General features: G+C 44.0%; 1 protein-coding gene across 7 annotated transcripts; it reads left to right on the forward strand.

The window, feature by feature from the left end:
* Positions 1 to 25,607, forward strand: LOC118511119 (dopamine N-acetyltransferase-like). 7 transcript variants are annotated; one of them, XM_036053844.1, is made up of 5 exons: positions 1 to 1,173; positions 21,383 to 21,751; positions 22,038 to 22,214; positions 24,504 to 24,656; positions 24,736 to 25,607. In XM_036053844.1, the coding sequence occupies exons 2-5, from the start codon at positions 21,647 to 21,649 to the stop codon at positions 25,147 to 25,149; spliced, it is 849 nt and encodes a 282-aa protein (XP_035909737.1). In that variant the 5' UTR covers positions 1 to 1,173; positions 21,383 to 21,646; the 3' UTR covers positions 25,150 to 25,607. The 7 variants fall into 7 exon arrangements, with proteins under 7 accessions (XP_035909737.1, XP_035909743.1, XP_035909744.1 ...); XM_036053847.1 differs by lacking the exon at positions 1 to 1,173 and adding an exon at positions 17,381 to 17,592; XM_036053846.1 differs by lacking the exon at positions 1 to 1,173 and adding an exon at positions 19,968 to 20,375.
* The last annotated feature ends 20 nt before the right edge of the window (positions 25,608 to 25,627 follow it).

Genomic DNA, 25,627 nt, shown 5'->3' on the forward strand with positions numbered 1-25,627 from the left:
CTCAGTTTTAGACTAACGTTCGAGCGTGCTGCACACAGCGTATTCGTGAGCAACCTTTCTGTCTGTGTGAGTGCATTTGGTTGGCGAGTGACGCGCCGGGAAAGCTAGCCAAATGTGTCCTTTAGCACGCCCCGCACCGTGAGGACTCGCTGTTGCTAGCAACGGAAAAGCGAAAAAGATACAAAACAAAACACACAAACGAAGACAAAAAGGCCATCGTCGATAAGGACAGAACTGTATGCGGCCCGAGTGAAGAGATACTCCAGGCAAATCCACTAACGAAGCACGTACTCATCCTCACCGGTCGATCAATCTGGCAGAAAACCTCAGACAGTTCGGCTCGAACGCCTCCAGTGGCCCGGACGGCCACCTCTGGGGCTCAGGTTGTTTGGCAACAACCGCAACAACTCGAGACCGAAGTGTATGTGACCGAGCACCAGCCCCACAGACTCCCGGGTGCCTCACAACTCACCCCTCAATCACGGATCTGCGAAACGTGATCCGAGCGAGCGCACATTTCTGATACAGTTCCGAAAGAAACCCGATACATCTTTCCTCACCACAAATTCGTTTTAGTACACGCTTGTTAAGGATAGAAGGGGCGAGGGGGGGGAGGGGGGTTGGACTGGCAGGTCGCTGAAAGAACGTGTTGGAACGGGGTGGAAGCGAGCGATAAGCGAGAGTGATAAGAAAACGACGACACGGACGCCAGTAGTAGTAGCTGTGGTACGACGTCGACCACGATGACGACGCCGCCTTCGGCTTCGTCAAGTGCGGCATAAGATAGTGAAGGAAGGAAGGATTTGTAACCCGCCCGCCCGTGTGCCAGAACACACAGCGTCCCTATCTGTGGTGGAGCCCAGCCGACACGGTGTGGGTGGGTGGTTCAGTTTGGGGAAGGTCCGTCGAACGGTGCGGCGAGCGGGGGGGCAAATTTCCTTCTCGGCACGGAACCGGGAATCATCCTCAGCACGGTGTAACCCGGGTATCAGTGAGCTTTCATCCGGCGTACGGTGCAGAACGTTTTTCCAGCCGGGGTGCTAAAGAGTTTTCCACGACCGTACGTAGTCCGTCCGTGTGTGCCCGCTGTCCGGCCCAGAGCACGGCTCACTGTTTCGGCCAGTCAATCAATCGTTCGCTGCTTTCGCCGTTTATTGGCAGGGATTGTTTCGGGTAAGTGTGATGGCTTAGCGTAAATGGTTTTGTGTCAATCTTGTTAAAAGATATCCCAAGTGCCAGGCAGCCAGTGCCGTACCGCTGATAACGGTCATTAAACGCGTTTTGCGATGGAAAGCATCTCAAGGTGGAAGCTAATGTCGGTCGGTTACGCTGCAACAGAACCGTTGTGGCTGAAGTATGCGTGTGATTTTTTCCTTCTGCTACAGTTCGACAGTACTTTCCTGTACAAAATGCTCCTTAAAATCAACCTTAAACTGGGATCCCATCAAACGGTTTCATCACTGTTCCTAACACACCATGGGTCGAGTTTTTGCCTCAGTGTCTCCATTTTCAAACTCTAGCTTTAACCCCATTCTAAATGCTAAAAATTGTTGCAACAGTGCTCACAAACTCATCGATAGTCCGATTCTCCCAAAAATCGCACCAACTTCGATTTCGCAAATGGGATGTAGCATGTGTAAAGTGATTGGCAATCAACATTATTGCTTACGGCATGAAATGAATAAGAGTAAACTGTTTGTTAACCGAGTTTGTGTTTCTGTTCTGCTTCTGTGCGCGATTCCATCTTTATCAACCGCATCCGTACTGGTTGCGTGAAGGGTGAAGATAAATATTTCCGGGAAATCAGTGTTTTGCGAATGGAGTCGAGGTGTTTGGATTTGTGTGTTTGGGTTTGGCAAAATAGCAAATGATGGTAAATTTAATTTTTAAATGTTTTTCTGTCCTAAAGTAGAACACAGTTTAAAGGGTTTAAAGAAACTAATGGAACTTTTAAATCGCTTAGGGGAATCTTTCAATAGTGAAATAGTGGAGTGTTGCTAGTGCGCTGTGGAGTTTTAGAATCATATTATGGAATCTTACAAACAATTAGGGTGATTTTGGAGTGTGATCGGGGAATTTGGTAATTAGTGGTAGATTAAGGCAGTGATTATTTAAAGCAAGTTTTCGTGTAATGATGATTGTGATATATGATTACAAAGTACCAAAATTGCTCAAAAAATTAACCTTGTTTCTTTATACGTAATATTAAAATTGCATACATTATTTTAAAGAACGTAGAAAGGGGTTTTTAGAAAAAAATACTTTCAGATAGCTTGTGGAATCTTGAATTCACAAGCCTCATCTTCTTCTGCTTTTTCTTCTTCTTTGGCACTACAACCTGGAGAGTTGTTGACCTGATAATTCCGAATTATTTTTCCTTAAATTACCCGTTGCTGGATAGTTAATCCTACGTACCGGAAGACGGTTCCGAAAGGGATTCGATACCAGTCCCTCCATACATCTCCCTTAAGACCTCCTTTGGAACATACATTTCAGATCAACAAATTTTAGTTCCATCGATCCTCTCTTAAAAAAATAAAAGCTGTTTAAGCTATAATATCGAATATTTGTTCTCTCAATCCCAAGATCCCATTTAAAGAAATTAAGTAAAGCATAAGCAATTATTTTATGACATTTTATGACATTATTATAACATCCCAGGCAGTAAGATGTTATAATGAGTTATATTTGAGATAATTTTTTAACAATTGTGTTTCTACAACTAATTCAACTAATTTCTACAACAGTTGTGCCGCAGTAGTAGAAAATCCATCATTCTACGGATCGTCTATATCATCATCAATAAGGTTCTATCTGAAACCTTTCCGGCTTTTCAGAAAGTTAAACAAAAAGGAAATTATGAACTGTCCGAGTACGTTGCCATTGTTAATACAAAGTTAAGACTACCATTCCAGACTACCACTACCATTCAATAGTACTTTCTCGGATGTTTGATACTCGCTCCAGCATTGTCTCACTAACAAGGCAATTAGAAAGAAAATTCAAATGAACTTTAAAAAAATCGGTATAAAGTTGATAAACAGGAAAACGAGGCTGGTGTCTTAGTGAGGCGATCTTGTGTTTTTTTTGTATGAAAGCTGTCAATATTTTCTCGCAAGTCAGCTAAAATCCGCTGGTGGGCCTCAGTGTTATTAAACGCCTGGAAAAGCCGTTTATCCAATACATCAAGTGTCTGTTAAATCGAAAAAGAGAATGGTTTTTTCGACAAATATTAAGAGAAAATCTTAAAAGTCTGAAAAGCTGGAAATATCTGTGGCATGAAATCAAAAACTTCCGAGAAAGCGTAAAAAAGCTCACAGGTTCGCTATATTTATTGAAGATGAAACGAATATATAGTTTGTTGCAACATCCGACATTTATAGTTTAAAAAAATGTAAAATACTGTTGAGATAACATAACTAATAGAACGATATTACTGCCTCAGCCATAGTCGAAGCGAATCCTTTAAACGCTTAATAAAGCTCCTGCTTCATCATGCTTTCAACATTATCCTTCAAAAAACGCTGAAACCAAATTGCAAACAGCTCATCCACGACGAAAACCACAAACTGTGTCGGGATCTTTCGGGATGAGATTTTCGGATATTTATTACCGTGTCACCGTGGGCCATGATTGACATTTCGTTTCATCTACACTTCATCTACACATCTGCCCATGTACCAACGTGCCAACCAATGCCCATCAGTTCAAACCCGTCCCCACACACAAGGCTGAGTGTGTAATTATTTGCGCAGGATGTTTCAACCTAATGGTCTCAGAAAACTTGCCGAACCCGTTACGGAAAAGCTGTTGCCAGATTTATGACTATCTCATGAACGCTACCGTACCGTACTGCCGTACCCGACTAGAAAAACATGGGCATTCAGTCCGATCGCTTGTCGGTCCCTTGGAATGGAGAGAAGGATAAGTTCGTCTACGTTCGAGACTACGGGATTTCAATATGCAAACAGATGCAAATAAACCAGGATGTTGTGCGCTCTATTCAAACGAAACCGGCGAAGAGCAAACTTGGCGCTTCACAAATCCATTTTTTAATCACAAATAGTACCCACACCGTACTACCAGCCGTGGCTTGGCCCGGTGACTTCCCGCGCTCTCGAAAAGCGAAAAGCGGCAAGGAAGCATGGAACACTTGAAACGTTACTTTTCGCGCCCATTTTCGTATCCCCAAAGCGCTAGGAACTCCCTCCGTGGTCCGTGCGCTCGGAGCAGCGAAAGACATGACATGAGCAAAGAAAAAGAAACACGCGCGCCGACAAACTTTACTACGCTTCTTGTAGCTGATTGCCGTTTATAGAGGGACATGAGATTTTGCTCGTTTTATCGCTCGCCCTACGGACACAATCGGGACATCGGCAGCCAGCAGCAGCACCGGAGTAGAATTTATATACCCGCATTTATTTATATAAGCGCGAGTGTAATGATGATGATGATGATGATGCCGCCGCTACGGAAGAGTAGAAGAATCCTCCGCCCGGTGGGTAACGACGATGCCCGGGTTTGGTAACAATCCTGCGCTGCCAGCCAGGACGCTATGTACACCGAATCGCTCGAATTGGTTTAGATCGGATCGGAATTGAACTGTGGGCCCGGAATCTATCTATCTTTCGTTTTCGTTTCGTTTACTTTCACTGTCCCCATTCCAATGCCATCCTCCATCCGACCCATCCTGACATCCCCCGCCGGGTTTTTGCTTTCGTTTGGAATCCCTAACCCCACCAGGATGGGTGGGTGTTTATCTCCCAGGAAATTATCTACAGTATATCAGGCACGGAAACAGCATCCCAAACACCGGCGAACACGTTCTGAATGCTGACTAATGTTTTATTTGATTTCGTTTGGCTTTGACCTTCCACCCGCTTTGTGCTGCACCGTCCGAAAGAATTTGCCCAACAGTGATACAGATTCACACCCTGACTGTCCCACCCAACCGTTCCCCCTTCCGCGTTGCGATCCCTCACACCGACGACGTCTTTTTCGTCCATTCCGAAGCATGTTCTCGTGTTGGGCTGTCTTCTCCGCCCGATGCTTTCTTTCTTCGATCGTACACGCAAGGATGGATTGGGAAGGCATGATGATGCCTTCCAAGTAAATAAACCCGGATTCGCCCCACTGGTGCTCGAGGTGCACGGGAAAGTGTTGCAAACCCTGCGGAATGTGTTAGCCCTTTTTTCCTTCGCTCTTTTCGGTAGACGACAGTCGTTCATTCGTTTGCGATTTATTTCTCATCCTCGCTGCTGCTGCCAGCGCTATACGCCCGTTGATGCTACCCGTAAGCTCCCAGTTTTGCTAACGACGGTATGCTTTTGGCAAACGCGACTCCTCGCGAGCCTGTTCTGGTCTAAGGGGGCTCGCTTTTACATATAGCAAATCAGCTTTAGTTCGCTTTTATGCTTTGCGCCAGCTGCGCTCCGCATGGGGCCGCAGATTGTCGTCGACGGAATCCTATTCAAAACTGATTGCAGGGGGAAATCACTTGATTGCGTAAAGATGTTGTGCCAAGCTCTCGAGTGTAGTTCCCCGTCAACCTTTTGAAGTGTGCTCGAGGTTTTTTTGGTCCTCGGGAAGAATTTTTTACTGTTGTAGTTTAGCTGGATACAGTTTACTTCTAGCACAAGTGCATCAACTTTATTTTATGCTCAAAAGTTTCCTTCTCTACTTTTTGGCTTAACGACCTCTTACTCTTGGATACTGCCTGTCATTTCTGGCTTACTAGTTCTGTTGATACCACGTACTATATACCACCACGCCGCCACGTTGAATAGCGCGTAAAATATTTTCTCCCTAATGCTTCAAGATCGACCGAACTATCCGAGAGTATTCCGAAACGGAAAATTAACCACCGAGCAGATCTTCACGATGCGGCAAATCTTGAATAAGATGTGCGGAGTAGCAGCTCCGCTCCTAGCATCTTTTTATTGATTTCAGAGCTCCATATGACAACTGTACGACGCAATGTAATCCTCTTTTGGAATCCCGGCCAACCCTACCTGGTTTGTAAAAATGACAATGGCCAGCTCAAAGTCATGGAGATAAGTCAATTCAGATCATGGCATTCACTCTGACGGCATATACTTCATTGGTTTAAAGCTCTCCTATGTAGCAGAAGCTTACCAAAGTATTGAGTGGACGGCACTAAACCTCGCGTTGGAGATTCTTCTTCCCTGGCTGTACAACCTCGAGAGGTCTTGGCCTGTCATCTCTGGCTTTCCTTGACTTGATGTTACCCGTAACTGGATAGTTAGTCCTTCATACGGGGAGGTGATCTGAATTGGATTAGAACCTCGCTCCTACCGTGTGAAGGCGCCACTATCGCCTCGGCCACCGGACCACCCACAGGTTGGAGATTAAAGAGGCAGAAATTACTGTTGGTTATCACCAACAGCTGTCCTGCTAACAAACACTGATTTACGCAGAGGTGATGTACAGATTGGTGATCGCACATTTGAAGTCATCCAAAATCACTACCGATAACCTGGAGTGACCGGGGTCAAAAGTCAGCACCGATAACTACATAGATTTAAGAGCGATGGTGCAGGCCGCTAGTCATAGTACGGTCGGAAAGATATGTTTCCACTCATAACACCTGTCGCGGCAGGCAAAGCTGGGACTGTATAGAACATTTATACAGATAGACATGGAGTCCTCTGAGACATGGACTCTGTCCAAAATTGACGAAACCCTCTTGGCCGCGTTCGAGAGGAAGATCCTCAGAAGGATGTTTGGCCCTGTATATAACGCCCGATCAGTAGGATACCACGTAGATGGATAATCTGTCTTCACTACGGATAGAAGGTACGAATGGGATTCGAGGCCCGGACCTGCCGCGTAAAAGACGACGCCGCTGTCTTCGTGTATTTTTATTTGCATATTTATTCCTATCCATTTTTCCTACACCTTCAGCTATCGCTTTTTAAAACCATCGTGCAATTCAAGCGAACTGCTGATATGTTATCAGCTCACTCGCCAAAATTCTCTTTAATTATCTACGCAATTCGGTAAACCCTTGAACGGCGATGCACTACCACGAAACGGAACCTTCTCGCAACAGCTGACAGATAAGAAAATTGATCAATGCACTGCATGCGTTCAATTATCACGCCCGGCGTTAGATATCTGCCAGGGCACTACATTGAACCCGGCCAGAGTCCGAGCGTGATAAGAAAATGTCATTACCGTGCCGATTGTGTCACTATTTGCAATTAAATCAAACGAATACTAAACCGCAACGCAACGCAACCGCACCTGTCGTCCAGAAATGGTGCAAGGAATGAAGCACGATTGTTTCTGTTATTAATTAACATTTCTTCGCGCGCGCACACACACACGCACTCAGAGAGTGATTAATTAATCGCCAAGCAGCACTATTGATTAAGCAGCTACCTTACCCATTGGCGATTAAATCAATCAACGCAAGATCGCATATTTATCACTCCCGCCGAGAGTGTTTAGAGCAGCTAGAACAAACAACGATTACACGCTGCCTACTGCGCGCAGAGTTGATCGCGATCATAACTGTGGCGTGAATCGTCAGGGGAAACCTTAATCCGATAAACGATCTGTCGTCGGCAATTGGCGGTGCGGTGCGGTGATTATCATACAGATTACATAAATATTTTCGTACGCATTCCGGTGACAGTTGGAGTAATGGGGAGGAAAAAAACTGCACACTTTAACTAATCCCACCCGGTTGGTGACATTTCGAACGAGGAGTGGTCACCAAACTGGCAACCCCAAAACAGCCAATACAATGCTGAGCTGAGGCTGAGGTAGCCCCACCGTTCCGTGCTGCTACATGATCACATGAAAAAGTGGTTTCGATCGGCAAACCGTGCGACCGGGTTCTCCGCCGACTGCAACATGTCGATGCCACGACCTCCCGATTCCCATTAATTACAATTACAATTAGAATTAGAGATCGCAGCATAGCAGTCCATGCAGGGGACATGCAAACGGACAGTAGGTAGATTATGCTATAAATAACGTCAACTCTCCCACTGGACGTGACACCAGCGATGCCGTGGATGTGTCGCCGATCGTCCGATCGTGCCAGATCCAATGACCGCGACCTGCCGCGACTGGCGCCCTGGGAGTGTGGCTGTGATACGGTGGCAAACAACGACTTGCACTGATTATCGAAGTCCATGACCTTCTCTACCTCGCAGCTTAGTCAGTCGCGTTCGAAATCGAGCCGTACTATCAGCCGGCTTTGTAGCTGGTGCGCAGGTGCGCTGTTGGTTCGTAACCGTGAGACACATCTGGTGCCGGTGCATATCCGGTTGTAGCCCAAAACACACAGGCAGTGGCGCGCGGACAATGGACACGCCGATCGTAGTACGGTGTAATGCCGTGCGGCGCGTTACAAACAAACGTTTCCTCTTTACGGTAGCGGCACGCGGCAGCCGGTGCGAACTTGAGTTAGTTAAATAAATATGTCACTTCCATGTGTTCCATTTGTGTGTGTGAGTGTGTTTGTGTGTGCGTGTATCCAAGGAAATGCAAGGAACGGCACGCGACACCGCAACCCGATGCAGTGGAATTATTATGCGAAAAGCTGGAGGAAACAGATTGTGGACGTGCAGCAACAATCACGCCGATTCACGATACGCTTTTTTGTATGTTGGTGGTGTTTGTTTTATGGAAGGACTTGCTACTCGTTGCTAATGCCACCAAGGTGATCGGGGAAGGTGTAATGCATTGGCTGGATCCCTGTTATCTACCGTATTTATTAACTTATCCATACAGCAATGGGTGGGCTTAGCATTGGAGTATAGAGACTGAACGATAATCGTGCTGCATGATCGAAACCATAAGCTATAAATCAATTGTCCATACATTTATAGCGTCATTAACTAGTGAAAGGCCGGCCCGCCATCAAGAAAACATAAGAAATTGTGTAATTATATGAATAAATTCATTCTATTATTAGCTTTCTCACGATTGTCTACCTTCAGCCGTCCTAGCTGAAAAAAACTTGAAGCTAGAAAGACATTTTTAAACCAAAAATGTTCAAAACTTCGCGAAGTTAGCAGAGTACATAGCGGTTTTATAAGAGACAGAGGCCGGTCCCCGGTCGAGAATGTATCATTTCCAAAGCCAATATTATTTAACAAAAAATAGACGATCAAAATGATACCTTGAGAGAGATTGGAGTTGTTTCAGAATTTAATCAATCGCCATTTTTTTTTCTTGGCACTACAACCTCAAGAGGTATCACCGGCCACCTACCATTTCTGGCTTTCTGTGACTTGATTTTACCGGTAGCAAAGTAGTCGGCCATACGCACGAGGAGGCGTTATATGGTTGGGATTTAAGCCCCGGTTGGGTCCTGCCGTGTGCAGACCGGCGCCGCTGTCGCCTCTGCCACCGCACACTCTGCCCCAAATACTCTGAACAATTCTGAATGAATGTCCGAGTCCATCAAAGTTTAAGTAAGTCTTTTTTTTCTTTTCACCTAGTGAAACGGCTTGTCGTAGTGCTGAGTAACTCCTTCCACTACCTACAAACAAGAAATTGGATATTTCGTTAGAAGGTGTATTTTACGCCATTAAGTTTAGAGCTTATAAAGAAAGCGTCTGTTTGAACAATATTATTAATAAATGTAGCATACGAAAAAAAATAGTATCAGTTACTTTGGAAAGAAGATAAATGCTGTAAAGGTTGCTGTAAAATTTCTGGTTAATTTTTTTCTAACTTGAGACACCTCCCATTTACACAGCCAATCAGTTACATTGCCACCGTAAACCCTGAATTAAGGCATCGTGAATTCCAAAATGGTATAACAAATGCTTGAATCGGTCAACCTTAATGGCCAGTTCGTTTTATGTTATGTTGAAGGCTGTAAAATTCACTTTAAATTTAAAAAAATAGTGAGTTTACTTTTAAAATTAGCTTTTATTAGGTAAAATCGACGAAAAACGCTACTTTTTAAAATAGATTGTTGTTTGTTTTTTTTAACTCACACAAATTAATATGTAAAAATCATTCTATCCATTTTCTTCAATAGACAATACACCCTCGAACGGTATCGGCCTGCCATTTCTGGCTTTCTGTGACTTTATTATTATGGGGGGTGAAACTGCCGGGTGAAAACTGGAGCCGCAGTCGCCTCGGCCACAGCATTCATTCCTAGTTTAAATATTTCATTGTTTCGAATGAACTTTACAAAAATGGTCATAAATAGTTTGCTTTGAAAATAATAATGAAAAAAAACATTACCTTGGACAGTTTTTGAAACGGCAGTGCCGTAGTTCCATAAACCAAATTGTATTTATAAACTAATTATAATGAAACAAAAAGCTCTACATACTTTTATATTGAATTTAATGAAATTAAATTTAATAAGTTTAATATAAATATAGTTTTTGTCCAAAAGCAAAAGAGAACAAACCGTCCAAGAATCAAATTTATTACAAGCCGATTAAATATTCGCCTATACTATTGTGTGATCCGCGTAGACGATTTGAGGGTTTACGGTAGCAAAGTGTCGGTTCGTGAAAACATTCAGCCACCTATACGACGATCGATTGGCTGTGCAAACCCTGTACAATAAATCGTCCCTACGCACGCTGGACTGACTTTTAGCACCGTGTACAATCAAGTACAGGGAAGCCAGACAAGACAAGGCCCTGCCTTTCGTGGTTATAGTGCCAAGGAGGATCTATTCTTAAGACATTATGAAAATGAATATCCTAGTTTAACGATTTTTCTGCTTATTCTAAATATTCGCCAAATAGTTCGCTCTGCAAGTGCTTATTCTTTTCACTCTTTATCTGCTTTTTCACATGTTATTCATTCATTTCTGATCCCATAGGAATATAATAGTATAATTATAATAAGCCAACAGTGCCATTAAATAGTGCACGTCACTGTGACCTTGTGACGAATTTATTTTTATACTTTTACAGCCAAAACGTGCGAATAAAGAAAAGGGCTGTTTAACAACGCAATACTAGATCGTGCTTCCAACGAATTGGTTGCATTCGTTATGCTTTGCACCGTACCACATTACTAAACAAAATTGGTTGGCGGGCAGTGCAAGTGTTTAAACGATAACAATAACCACTCGTCGAAACCTTTAATTGATAAGGTGCGAGCAAAGCCTACATCATACTTTGCAGGGCGAGTTACGCGCAAACCGGGCAGGGAATTGTGATGGCGGCGTGCGAAAAAAAGAAAAAAAGCCACCCGCCCATCGATTATGCGGCGATTGTTTTCCGTGATAACACCCGTTCCAGCACCTACACATCCTTAGGCTATGAAAGGGGGCCTGCACCTTGAGCTGAACCGGCCGACACTTGTCAGCTGGTACTCGATTATGTGTTTTGCTTCCAAACAGCAGAGTGGTACATAAAACAATGTGCGCTAGCCCCAGTAAACCACGCTCCAAAACAATTGGATACGATAAGCGGTGAAGCACTAAAAACACAACGCCCATGAGCGGGAGGGAAGCTGATACTTGACCGTCGTGCCGTCGTCGGGTCACAGCCGTGATGATAAACGTTTGAGCGCTGGGCCTTTTCCTTATCGGATCACGAATGTCACGAAAAGTTAAGACAACTGCAAGAGAGAGAGAGAGAGAGAGAGAAAAAAGTGAACATACCATGACCAGCAAATAGAATAGCTAAATTAAATGTAATTAAATGGCGAACCTGCCTCACCCGTTGGAATGAGCATTGTGCATGCAGCGAGTGGAATGTCTGGGCCTGAGCTCGCTAGGTTCAGGAGTGCACAGTGCAAACACGGTGTCAACTAGTTGGACACAATCCATAGCTATCAATACACAATCGCAGTGTTGACCGGGGAACAAAACAGTTGTCCACTTGTTTTAAACAAAGCGCGGTCAGAGATGCACTAGAATCGACAGCCTAATATTGTTTAACTCATAAGGACGCTTGCTTTTGGGTTGAAACCCATTTACAACTGTTCACAACATTTTCAACCATTTTATTACAATATTCAATCATTGTGCTCATTTTAAGGTGGTTTATGCTTGCTCTTATCTCGTGCACAAACCCCCACCAAAAAAGCCTATTTTCTCTCTTATCATTATCAACACTTTTGGTCCGGGAAATCCATCATCCCCACTGTCCGGCTCGGCCATATCTCGCGCTAAGTGGAAACTGCGGAAAGTGCCATTAAAAATTACTTTAATTGCTCATAAATAATCACTTGATCACGATCAATCGATCGATCAGGCTGCGCGTACCGATCGCGCGCACTAGAGGTTGCCTAGAGTGTCAAACGCGAATCGCGAGAGATCGCGCATGGAAACAAGGTGTTTGCCGCCCACCTGTGTGCATTAAGCTCTTGTCCACTTACGGTGCGCGCACCCGTACCACCTGCTGAACCTGTGTGACCGTCCTTACGGTTACGCTCACCATCGGTATTTCGTTTTTTTCCTTCTTAACGCCTGGGAAGTTGTAGAAGCGGCTGCAATCAATGTTTTTTTTTTCGCAGCGCGAAAGGCTTTTCAGTGTCATATTTCAATCTGCTTGTGCTATCGTACAGCCACATCGGAGTGGCGCGTGCCACCGAGGAACAGGTTGAATTTTATAGCAGATTGTTTTTTTCTGTTCTACTCTATTTTATGTTTTATTTATTTGGCCGCTCGTTCGATGGAGCCGTTTAACGCCATTCTCAATTCTTAACAAACGATCGTACAAGCGATCGTACGGATCCCCAAGTCCAAAATACTTCCCTCCCAAAGAACTCAATGCCCTCAATCTTGCGTCCATCAAACACGCATTTAGACGCGTGCCACATGCCACACGAAGTAAATGTTGTTCGCTTCCCGCCAATCTACTGCCGGCTTGGTGACAAGAAGTGGCAGCATATTAATCCGTCGTAATCGTTCGATCAAAAATTGTTTGTTCGGTCTCGGTCTAGCAGCAAATTCAAAATTCACCTCTCGCCAATTCTCGCCCTGGGCAAACATTCGGGACGTTCGAAGATCGCCAAGTAAGTTGTTGGCACGATCGGTTCACCATCGCAAAAACAACCGATTATATTCATATTATAGCTGTCTCGCGTGCCACTCGCGCCTGCTGCTCCTTCTGGCCGGCCACTACTCCTTGTCTGCTCCTTGGCTGCGCGCTAATTATGACGGCACGTGTAGTGGCGGCATATGTGTGTGCGGCCATGCAAGCAGCGGACCGGTGCTGCACTCCCGATGGTGTGGAAGTGATAAAGTAGCGTAAAGAGTTCCTTGAAGTTGTGGCGCGTGCCACATGCCGTTGCCACAAGAAGGCAACTCCCGACGCACGGGGTGCTGCTGCTGCTGCTTTCGTGGTGCATTTTGTTTTGTTCTTGCGTTTCTTGCGATCGCAATTTTGTGCTGGTGGCCATTCTCTTCGTGGTAGCGCAAGCGCTCTTGCAGTTGGATGCATGCGCGAGACACTTCAACGTACGGATTGGTGATGGAGTTGTACTTGAACTGTTGGTTTGTTAATTGAAATTTAATGGTAATCGTTGCCAATTTTCCCTTGTTAACACAACGCTTAACGCATCGCACGAAGAAAACTGCTTATAGCTACAGAAAATGCTTAAAATATCAAATTGAGAGCTATGAACAAACAAACAACACTCTTCTGAGAAGTCTGAGCATAGGAAAGGTCATGTGAAAGGACACGGGAGAGCCTGTGGGTAGCTCTACTTCCTGGTTCGAATATTACCGGCCGGTCTGGCCAACGCTGGGCGAGAATCGCAGAATCGTGAATGTTGTTCTTCAGCGTTTGCCACCACAGTTCATCACGGTCGATGCATATTTCCCACGGAAAACTACGGACCCGACCCGTAGTCCCTCCCCAAATGCTCCCCTGTGCAGCAAAACACCTCACACATCTCTCCACCGTCAAACGACCAGAATAAATGCTTTTACTTTAATGGCAATCAGATGGATCCAGCTGTTTCTGACGCTCGCTGCCACGGAGTACACCGTCCTGTCCCCCAGCCAGAGCCGTTCAGGAAGCGTGTGGCGTTGCTGTGGCGTTGCTGTTAGAATAATATTTATCACGGGAGACGGTTTACATGGATACATTTTTTTTTTAGTTTTTTGCTCTTGTCGCCGTTTGTGATTGTCGATGTTGATTCGTTTGTTTCACTCACTCTTTAACTCACTCGCTCCGTACCGTGCCACCATCGAGCACAGTGTTAATCTAAAAAAAAGCTAATTCAATCTAACGCACGTTGGCGGATATTTAATATCCGTTCGGCAAAACACCAACCGATCTGTCTATGGGAAAAGGGCCGGAAAAAAGGGACGGTATTGCCGCCGTTAGCCGGCAACCCTTGGCCATTCACCCTCGTTTGTCATGACACTTGGCGTTCCCCTTTCCATGGACAATCCCTTCGACATCAGCCTGATAACCGGCACAACGGCAAGCACAATGGCGTGTACGTTGGCAATGCACGCGCGTATAAGGTCCGGGAATCAATTCTTCGCCGTTTACGTAATCCGAGCCATAGACGCGGAAGCACGATATCAAAGTCAGTGTAGTGTGCACGGTTGAAGCGCATTTTAAATAGCGCGACAATTTTCGGTCCACTCCGTTTCGATGTGCATCGGAGTACATGCTGGCAGGTGAATGATTAATCATGGAGCGTGGAATAATAAAAGCAACGAAACGAATGTAATGTGACTGTCATAATGGATGTTCATTTGTTTGTTTATTTATTCAACAACAAAAGTCAGTCGAAAATATTGCCTCAATAACATATTAACATTCTTTGTGACTGAAAGACTAGGAATTTAGACTCTGGAAACAGCCACAAGCAACAATAAAGAGATCTCTTAAAAAATGTTTAAATTATTATTAATCTTAAATGTCATTATTAATCATTTCTTAGAATTGCGAATAAATTTTAGTACTTAAGTAGCAAACGATTCCTCAGAATCTTCTTCTTCTTGTACCTTGGCATCTATTTTTTTCTTGACACTACAACCTCGAGAGGTGTCGGCCTGCCATTTCTGGCTTTCTGTGACTTAATTTTACCCGTAGAAAAGTAGTCAGCCTTAAGTACGGGGAGGCGGTCTGGATGGGATTTGAACCCCGGCCCTGCCGTGTGAAGACCGACGCCGCTGTCGCCTCGGCCACCGGACCGCCCCTTTCAAGTTATTGTACTAAAAAAGATGATAACCAAAAGTCGATGGTCAATTTGTTAATTCTTTGGTGGAAAATGTGATAAAACATGTTTCGTCCTACACGTCACTAACGCATAACGCCAGTCTCTGGATCATTTTTAAAAATTTACGAGAGATTTCATTGCAAGCTGTAGCTATGTTCTACATCAAGTTTCAATCATCCCACACGGAAAAAGATTAATATGTGATTCGAAAAAACACATGTTTAACAACCGAAGAACGTCGGTGAAACACGCAGCCAACCGTTACGAGTGATCGCTTCAGCAACGGCATACAGAGCTCTTGAGCAGATCTGAAAATAGGATCGGTATAGGAATTGCCGATACACTAAGCAAGCGAGATATATTACGCAAACCACTGGCGATCAGAACACCGAAGAGCACCGGATGGTTGAATACGAATTGGGTAGAATCATTCTGATGTTCGGATTATCATATTTTCCGTAGAATACTTTCAGTCAATTATACAAAATACAAATTACGACGAATCATCTATTTCGGCTCAATTAATTTAAATTACAAACACTGACTATAACCTTCTCAGTTCCGGCTGCTGTATCAATCACTACTCAATTCTATTAACCTCACCGATCGCTGTTAAGGATTCTGTGCAAGGTTTCCATTTCGCCATTCGCCAACGTTCACCGACAGCCTAGCAAACCAGAACAAAGCGCGGCAGGTGTGTTCCACCTGTTCGCACCGCTGATACTTTCTTATCAATTGTGTGTATTGTGTGCCGAGCCTGCTTACGGTGCCCGGTACCGTCCGGTACTCATGACGCTATGGTAATAAGTGCTCCCATATTTAGCACAAGTTGCGGGAGTGTGAGCCGATTCTCGTTCGCATCGTCACCGCACATGATGCATAAATTAAAACACTGACCGGGAGCGGATCAGCACGACACTAAATGGTGTGGTCGCGTGGCTCACGACCGGACTCCTCGAGAGCGAAAGACACACAGCACACGAAGCTAGCGAACGGAGCACGGAAGGACACCGGCCGGATTGGAGCGGTGTCTGGCCGAGCCGAGTGACTGATCCCAAGGTAAGTTAATTTATGTGCCCGAATCTGGTGATAAATTCATCTCAAGTTTGCCTCCGCACTCTACACCAACCGGAGTCGGCAATTACACAGCCACAGACAGGCCGGAGCAATGCGAAAATTAATTAAACGTGGCTCATTTTCGGGCTCAATAATGCGCTTGCAATCAACAACAAAGACCCTTTTACGTCTGCATCGGGCTCTACCGGAAGACCGGCGTTGGTTCGGCAGTTCCAGTTGCCAAGTGCATATTGCACCGGATAAGAATCGGAATCGAGCTTTCCCCTCTTGTCGGTTTAAAAATAGACTCCACCCGACCTGTTTCGTCTGTGACATTGTACATTTATTTAGCGCACAAGGTTGACGATCTTGGGTTTGCTTATCCCGTGCGGCCGTTCGCTATCAGCTGACTTTAAGAGCGAGATCGGTTGCGGGCTGCCCTGAACGGGTTGCACTGTAGCGGGTTTTGTAATAGCGATCGATTAGTACCGATCAAAAGCTTGGTAATTACTGTGTTTCCTTTACAATTAAATATTATAGTTAGTAAAATATATTAAAGCAAATAATCATAAATCACTAGCAGATTATGATATTTATTCAAAAATTGATTAAAAAAACATTAAAGTAGCTGAAAGAACCTCCAACGATTTCCATGCCACGTGGTAGGAAGTTTGAATCAATAATGGCCACAAAAAAAAAATCCGCCCCATTGTTATCACTGCAACTTTCATCCACCGAGTTCTTCCAGGTGCAATCAAAGCACTACGAAATGAAAATGGCTTACGACGGAGCAAGCACTCTCGAGCACTTCTTCGTCCTTATTGTCCCAATCATGACTATTGCGGTAGCGTCGGTCTATTTTCCGTGCCTGCCGTGGTCGGAAAGTTCGTCCGCACTGTTCCGTACCGTTCGCTACAAAGTTATAAATAGCAGGAAGGGACCGATAGCAGCTGGAAGGTGTACTGCCGCTTTTCCGCGCGCAGGAAGCACAGTGAATCGTATTTTTAGATTAGCAAAGACACACACAAACCTGCTATCCCGCTAACCCGCTCCGTGTTGGGGGCGCAGATGGCCGCAGATGGCCGTCGTACCAGCAGCATTGACGAGCGACGAGATGAGAACCGATTCTGTCCGTCTGTCTGTGTCAACGGTTCTCTAACCATCAATCAGTCGTCCCACCCGAGGGCGGCCGGCTCAGTATGCCAAGTAGTGTCGATTGGGAAACTGTCCCCGGCCGCGTGGCAAAGTGAAATGCGCGTTACTGCTAGCCACGACTAGTGTTCCGTGCGTTAAACATCTTGCACCTGGGATTATGAATTTTGGACGATGAAGCAATGTTGCCGCCCAGCACAGGATCCGCCCGACCCGGTTGCAACCCGGTTTCCTCAGGTAAGCCTCCGGTGAAGGTGTAACAGTATCGCTGCAGAACAGCAATACAGCAAGTGCAGTCGACGAGTGGCGTGTGCGTGTACGTGATGAACAGAAACAGAAAAAAACGCGCCCGCGCTGGTCGGGACACTGCCAGGAGCTACTACCACCAGCATGGCGCAACGTTTCAAGGCTTTGTTGTGGTTTTAAAAATAGCGCTCCTTGTCGTGCGACAGGATTTTTAAGAGTTTTGTACATAAAACAACAACCCGCACGGATGGTCAGTCAATGTCATGGGATTTGCTTTGGCGCAATGAAATATGAGACAGAGTCGGAAGTGCCTTGAATTACATTCGCGCTTATCTTGCGATCGGCACCGAACTGGACCGAACCGAACCCCGACCACCTGTGCCCACCACCACCGGTTGAGCCAGAGAGTGGAGACTTTTCAGCACGCTTTTGGTACGTTTTTCCCCCTTTTTATCGTACTGCTTATCGTAGCTGAACGTATTATTTGCTGCACCGCTAACACGTGCTAAACGTTTATTGGTTTTCCTATTATTTTGTAAGAATTGTTTATGCTACTTCTTAATTTAATATTTAGTTGTTCTTGCATGTGAAACCCACTCGTTCGAAACTGGTACCGTAATATGATATTCCAAAGCAAGCCCATGTTCGGTCCCATGTTCGTTACGTTCTCCTGCCTCCATTAACCACATCTGCCCAAAACAAAACCAAAAGGAAACCAACCCCACATTCCCACATTAGTTTGAAAATTAGAGCAAGAAAATGTACTGCAACCAGGAAGTAGTATTATTGATTCCATTCCGTGTGTGTGTGTGTGTGTGTGCTTAAGGGAACTATCTTAGACCAAAAAGTGCCAAGCAGCAGAAACAAAAGACGCAAGGACCCTGGCTGGGTACGGTGGCAAAACAGAATGGAAAAAGAAAGGTAGAAACGGGCTATTTTAGCAAAAACAATGAAACGAAAAAAATAAACCATACAAACATTCTCATTCTCTTGTGTGTATGTACAGTGTGCGGTACAAGTTGTTGGATTGTCTTGTTGCGTTCGTTATGTTTCTTCCCGTTTGCGTTAAGAATGTTCGTTTTCATGTGTTTTATGAAGTAACTTGGTTGTGCTTTAAATTGTATTGAATTTATTAATATGCGTTCCCAGTTTTCTGTATTTTATGCATTCTTACTGCTTTATTTTCATTTTTACAAATGCATTTTTTATTTAATTTATATTCCATTATTACGACTCACCTTGAACACGGAGGAGGTGTACTTTACAACAACGTACTTTACATAAACGTTCAAGAGCTTTCAGTAGAAGAGAGAGAGAGAGAGAGGGGGGTTCGGTGGTAGAGTCGAATACGACACCAGCCTTTACACGGCAAGCCTGAGGTTCGAATCCCGTCCAAACCGTTCACCCGCCGTGTGATACCTTTCCTATACAAATACATGGTATGGATAAGTCTAATAAGCGAGAAACGATAGCATGACCTACAAGAGGTCGTTAGGCCAAGAAGAAGACCAGTATTCTTCCCATCTACTTAATTACTTAATTATTTATTAATAATTTAATAGTGACGGCTTGACGCTGCATTGCCAACACCAATAAAAAAAAGTGAACCGTCAACAAGGCATTTGCTTTCTGTTTTTTGTCTTATCACACATGGCTCCCATTTATTTAATAATCATCATTTTGTTGTTGTGGTTTTTGTGTCTTTTTTTAATTAAATGTAAATCGTAAATAATTTTAAAAATTGCATTTATACTCTTCTTGTTTTTTTTCTTTTTTCACATTAGTATATTAAGACTTGCCTTGAACGGCTCACTTAAAATAAACGTCCAAAGGAATAGTAGTAGTACTCTTTACTTATACTAATCATGGTTAATACAAAATTGTACAACATTTTATTATTGATTTTTGAACTGTAAATTACCAGAAAAAAACGTTTTTTTTTTTATTGTTACCTGTTGTAAACAATTATCGGAAGTAATTTTAGTTGATAGCCCATTAAACTATTAACGATTGAACGAGCACCGGGGTGTGCGACACTTTGTTCCATATACTGTGCGGCCCTACGCTTTAGAACAGGAAAGGCACCTTTCTGTCCGTGTGTGTGTGTGCATGTATAAGAATTGCAAGCAGAACGGAAGGAAGGTTGCATATTGTTTTATCTCAATGCATCCTAGGGTAGTGACTGTCACGGCCCCCCTTCCGCTCCGGATGCTGCCGCACTGTCCCCCCCCCCCCTCAATTGTGCCAGTGTACGGGGCGAGCGCTCACACACTATCGCAGCCAGCCATCGTAGAACGTAGGCACCGTCGGCCCCACACACTGACACACTGTGGTTGGGGCTGGCTGAGCCGTGGCGGCTAGAGTTGGCCGCGTGCTAGAAGCTTTCGGTGGGCTAGCAGCACCGTCCGGTGCACGGTATATATATGAGCGCCCGTTTCTAATGAAAGCTCATTGCATCTGTTGTCCCTGTGGTGTTCACTGTGTGTTTTTGGGTTCGGAAGGCGCACGCGAAATTCCACTAAGCTGCGTATTTGCAAGAGATTAGCAGTTACGCATATCCTGTGGCCACATCAAGCTCTAGATACAAGTGCTGCCCGGTGGTGGTAGTCGCGTGCGTGAACGAAAAAGTGTAGTGACAAACAGAGTGCAGTTGGTGGAAGCAAATTCTGTTCGAGCGAACGACGGTGCTGTGAGCGAAAAATTCGGCGAACAGATTGGCTTACTGAGCAGAAGAGTGCGCAGAAATAGCACGTGCGTGTGAACCTGTGGCATGTGTACGTAATCGGGAATCGATGGGGTGCGACGTTTTTCGCGAAAATGGTTTGCCCTCTGGCTTGCTACCCTTTGCACAAGAGCTGCAAGCAAGTGCACCGCTATTACTACTCATTACCGTCGTTAGATGACACTGGGTTTAGCTTCTTTTTTTTCGTAACGTTACTTTACATATTAATGAGCCCAATCCCAAGAAAACACGTGAGTGAGCCGCGGTGTTCGAACACACGGCGTCCCAGGTGTTGCAACGGGGTGCCCCATTGTAATTTCCTTGTCTAACAATACGCGTTACATGGGACTCGAGGTACACACTCAACGTTTCATTAGGAGGTTCGATCGGATCGTTTACGGCTCAGTGCATCCATTTTACGATGCAGCTCTGCTGCACATGTGTGCACTAATTGTTATGCACCGCTGAGAAAACTGATCAGATGATCGGGGGGTCGTGATTCAAATTAAAAAAACTAATATTATGCCGTAGTAACTGCGGCAAAACACGTTCGCATCGGCGTCTTAGTAGAAAATCCGTCGAAAAACAAATATTTAAACAGCCAGAAAATGTCATATCGCAAAAACGTGTTGGAAAAAAATGATAGGAACTCGGGATTGGGCTTTCGGTCTTCATAGAATGGAACGTTTCAATAACTAAGCAGAATGTTGCAAATGAATAGTGGAATCTTGCAAGCCCGTTGTGGAAATTTTTAGGTGGTCCGAGGTTCAAATCCCATCCAGACCGCTTCCCCTTCCGCAGTGCTTGACGACCTTGCTACGGGTAAAATCAAGTCACTCAAACCTCTGTAGGCCCTAGAGGAGAATTTGCAATGAAACTACGTAATTAGTATATAATTTTGTTATTGTTGCTTCTTGTACTATAACTCTTGTTTACATTTTTTCTAAATCGATTGTCCAATTGTTTTGTGTCACTTCTGTTACTAATTCTTAATTTCATCAACACATTCTTTTTTTTCCTTTTTCCCTGTTTTCCTTCCTTCGCTTCATTTCATTTCAGGTATATTATTATTCGTTCATTTAGCATAAAGTTCTTCACCCGGCCAGACCCGTTCTATATCCTGCATGAGAGCATCCTTTGCAGCCTTTGTGTTTAACTCATAATATCCATCCAAGAGCTAGCCTGTTACCATACATTTCGCGCCTGCACACACCTCTCTTACTTTGTTTGAGGTTTTTACCATTAACGTGATTGTCTTTTGGCATCGAGCGTACCCACCAACACCAGTTTCCCACTTGAAATTTCTGCACCGAAACCGGCAAAATGAAGGTTGAAATACAGAATCACGTCGATCATCTTCCGGCGCTCAACGGTATCACCGTTTCGTCCGCCCACGATCCGCTCATGCTGGACGAAACATGTCTGATGGCAAGTATTATTTATTATTTCACACTGCAAACGCGCCGCCACAATGGCCCCACAGCCACTAACACCCGCGCCAGCAAATGTTTGCATAGCTGGCAAAAACACATGCCCGCGGCACACTCCACACGGGGCGGTTGTTCGCGGGTTCCGGAATGCAAAATTGTCGTATCTGTTTTGTTGCTGTTCTGCTACTTCTTCTGATTTGCAACGACAAATCCGTCCCGATGAAGCGGCTTTAAAATTGCACTTGTTTAAATGTTGTCCTTCGTTTCGTTTCGTTATTCGGCAGCTATCGAATCTTCTGACGAGAAGCAACCGTATGGCTTCGAAAGCGCCCAGCATCCGCGATGGAACGGCCAATGTCGATGCGAAGTCGACCGAGATCGATCGGCAACTATCGATCTCGGTTATCACGGAGGCTGACACGGAGGACGTTTTGGATTTGCTGAAACGATTCTTCTTCAAGGTGGGTACACTTGCGCTGTTATAGCGTGTTACAGGAAGGATTGAACATTATTTAGTATATAGTTATCATAACTAGGGTCAGCTTTGTATGGATTATTTCCAATCAAGTTTGTACTTTTTGAATCTGGTTTCGATTGAATTTTTTTGCATCTTGTTAGTACTCAACTTGTGTTTCAAATTCCAATCTAATAGTATACTTACCATTTGCTCTTGAAAATTTTGGTCTCATAGAGTGACGTTAATATGCAATAGAGGTGAATAAACAACGTGTATTGACAATAGAATAAGACCACCAGAATTCCGATACTCAAATTACCGCACAAGCAATTTTATTTTTGTTAAACAATTATCAAATCATTCCGTGATAATTTAAAAACTGACTTAAAAATACTAACTTTTTTATTAGAAGAGTTGCTAAAGCTTTACCAAATTCATTGACTAATATGTTTAGGTCATATATTAAATTATTAATATTCTAGTGCAATAGAATCAATTTCTTAATTGAACGAATGATAGCAATGTTTTCCCAAAATTTTCAAATAAGTTTTGGCAAAGAAAGAGAAAGCGAATCGAAAAGCCATTATTACCTTATGTTTATGTTTTTACTAAATTAGGTGGGCTAGCAACTTTTACTATTTTTTTTTTAAATGAAGTCCAAAGTATTTTTAGAAACTATTTTAAAACCTATTTTAAATTCAAGTATCTTTTATGTTGGCTCATAAGTTTCTTCAAAATAGCCGTATCAAAATTTAATAGTGCTGGAATAGATTATTAAAATTACCAAAAAACGGAAACGTTGTATAAGGTCGGCAAACAAAGCTATGCGAGCCACTTGCAAAACCAATATTTTCTAAGTTTATATGAAAAAATACTGATTAGAAAAGATCACTTCTGTACCGAATGATAGTATGACAGACTACAGGTAACCTGGACGGAAGTGTCTTTGATACCGATGACGTGATAGCATAGGACCAGCCAGGGATAATACGACCGCCTAATTGTCTTAAAGCATGAGTTAAAATGAAACTTTGGTGCAAATTGTTAACAATTTGATTTTTTTTTGTATAATATAGTTGAAGAGGTTGGGAAAACGATCCTATCACTGAGTATATCAATGAATATATTCTGGGAATCATTTGGCCAAGCTAGAGAAAATATGGATGGACACTAAAAACTCTGACTAATTTTTATTACAATGTTCCCCTTCCCTTTATCTTTTTCATCTTGAGCATAGGCCAGTTCTGTTTTTAAACTGGTTAGATTTTTATGTTGCAAAATTTTGAACTTTTTTTAATGTTTTTTAAACATTTTTAATGCGTTAGTTAGTTATAAACATATAATGGGTATAAAGCCTGATTCTACTGACTATCGCTGAATATCGCAAACTCATTTATCTAAAATTGAATTTTATAAATTAATTAAAAACGATTTAATCCCGCAATAGCAGTTATTCTTGCCAAAATCGAATTGGCCAATCACAAAAATATTTCAAAAATATATCAGTTCAATTAATAACCAAGTATGAAAATTTTATCCTAGCCACAATTAAATACGATCGGAGCTGACTAGTAGACTATCAGTAGAGTAGATCTGTAGTAGATTGTATAATGAGTTATTCAAACTTATTGCAAAATTTAGAAAAACCTTTAAAAACATTCTAAACTTATGATAATGACAAAAAAAAACCTGATCTAGCTACCAGTGGTAGTGGTAGTGGCACCGGTCTTTAACACGGCAGAGCCAGGTATCACAGGCACTACTTGGTATAAAATAAATCTATAAAAGGGCCATTATATGACCAAAAGTTATTCTACTAGATCGTTTGTAAATGCCAAACAGACACATTTCCCAATATCCCAATACATCAAGCATCTAGGTTAGTAGAAACAAAATTCAATCTTCAGTGCACACATTTCGGTCACCATATCCTTATCCTAACAAGTTTCCAGTTTCTATCTACATACCATTATTGATACACGCCAGCAAAAGCCGAAAAGAACGTAAATCTTCCGTTGAGCTTATCTCGAAATACAGGCGTATCCGTGCACCGAAGTATCGGTCCCATGGACATGAATAATGCATCAGCATGGAAATGGGATGAATAAAATATGAAAAGAATTCAATTTATGCAACTCCAAGCAAGGGCCGGCTTGGCTTGTCCCATTTTCACACGGGAACCGAACCGTGATGTACCGTGAATGCTCTCGTTCGCACCGGTGCTCCTTTGTGTAGTATAGATTTCGTATCCTTATTTGCTCACCGTCTTCCGTTTAATTCTATGCCGTTCCAGGATGAACCCCTCAACACGTACGTCCAGCTCGGCGAGTGTAAGGAGCTGGAGAAGTACTGCACCAAGAGCCTGGGTGAGCACTCCTCGTACAAGGCCGTCAATTCGCGGGGTGAAATTGTGGGAGTCATCATTAACGGCACGATCATGAAACCGGTAAGTGTTTTTTTTTATGTGGCCTGCCTGTGTAATTCCGTCACCAAACTAAGCCAATTTCGTTTTCCAATTCCGATAGCAACCTGGCGATGAAGCACCGGCCAAGCTGGCTGACGGCTGTGCGCATCCCAAGTTCCGCAAAATCATGGCCCTGATGGACCACGTGGACGAGCAGTTCGACATCTTTGAGCTGTACCCGGACATCGACCGATTTTTGGACTGCAAGATCCTGTCGGTCGACACCAACTACCGTGGCATGGGCATTGCGGGCCTGCTGACGGATCGCACCCTCGAATACGCGGCCCGGAACGATATTAAGCTGATACACGTGCTGTGCAGCAGCCATTTTTCGGCCCGCGTCATGGAGAAGATGGACTTTACCGAGGTGTTCCGTCTGCCGTACGCCGACTACCGTGTGGACGGGGAGCAGGTGTTCGAGCCGGAGCAGCCGCACGTGGCGCTCAGAATTCTCACGAAACGGTTAGACCACTAGCTGGCCGCAGGACGGTTCAATGCTTTTGCGCGCACGCGCTCGCGATTCGAACAAAAATGACCCGCTAGGACATGCCGCTGCTGTTGGGCATCGAGTAAATAGGACCGGTTTTTATTCACTCACGATGCCACAATCGGCGCAATGTCAATTAATACCTACAACCGTTTGGAAAGACACCGATGAACTGTTTTACGATTCCTCACCGGCCGGGGAGGGGCATTTTCGGGACAGACATTCTTCTCCAACGTAACGCAACAAGTCATACTTGCAAAGTAATGCAAACTTGTGATAATGCTTCTGTTTTACATGTGCTGCATTTGATCATTAAAAGGGGAAAATTATGCTAAGTTTTCGCGCAATCACGTCGCGTGATGTGGGACCGATTGAGGGGTAACGGTGTTGCGATTATATGTGTAACAGGTAATCCGATAATAAATAATTATTTATACATAGCGTAATCGCTGGTGGACTCCGCTGC

The sequence above is a fragment of the Anopheles stephensi genome, chromosome 3, assembly GCF_013141755.1.
Source record: "Anopheles stephensi strain Indian chromosome 3, UCI_ANSTEP_V1.0, whole genome shotgun sequence".
Lineage (NCBI taxonomy): Eukaryota > Metazoa > Arthropoda > Insecta > Diptera > Culicidae > Anopheles > Anopheles stephensi.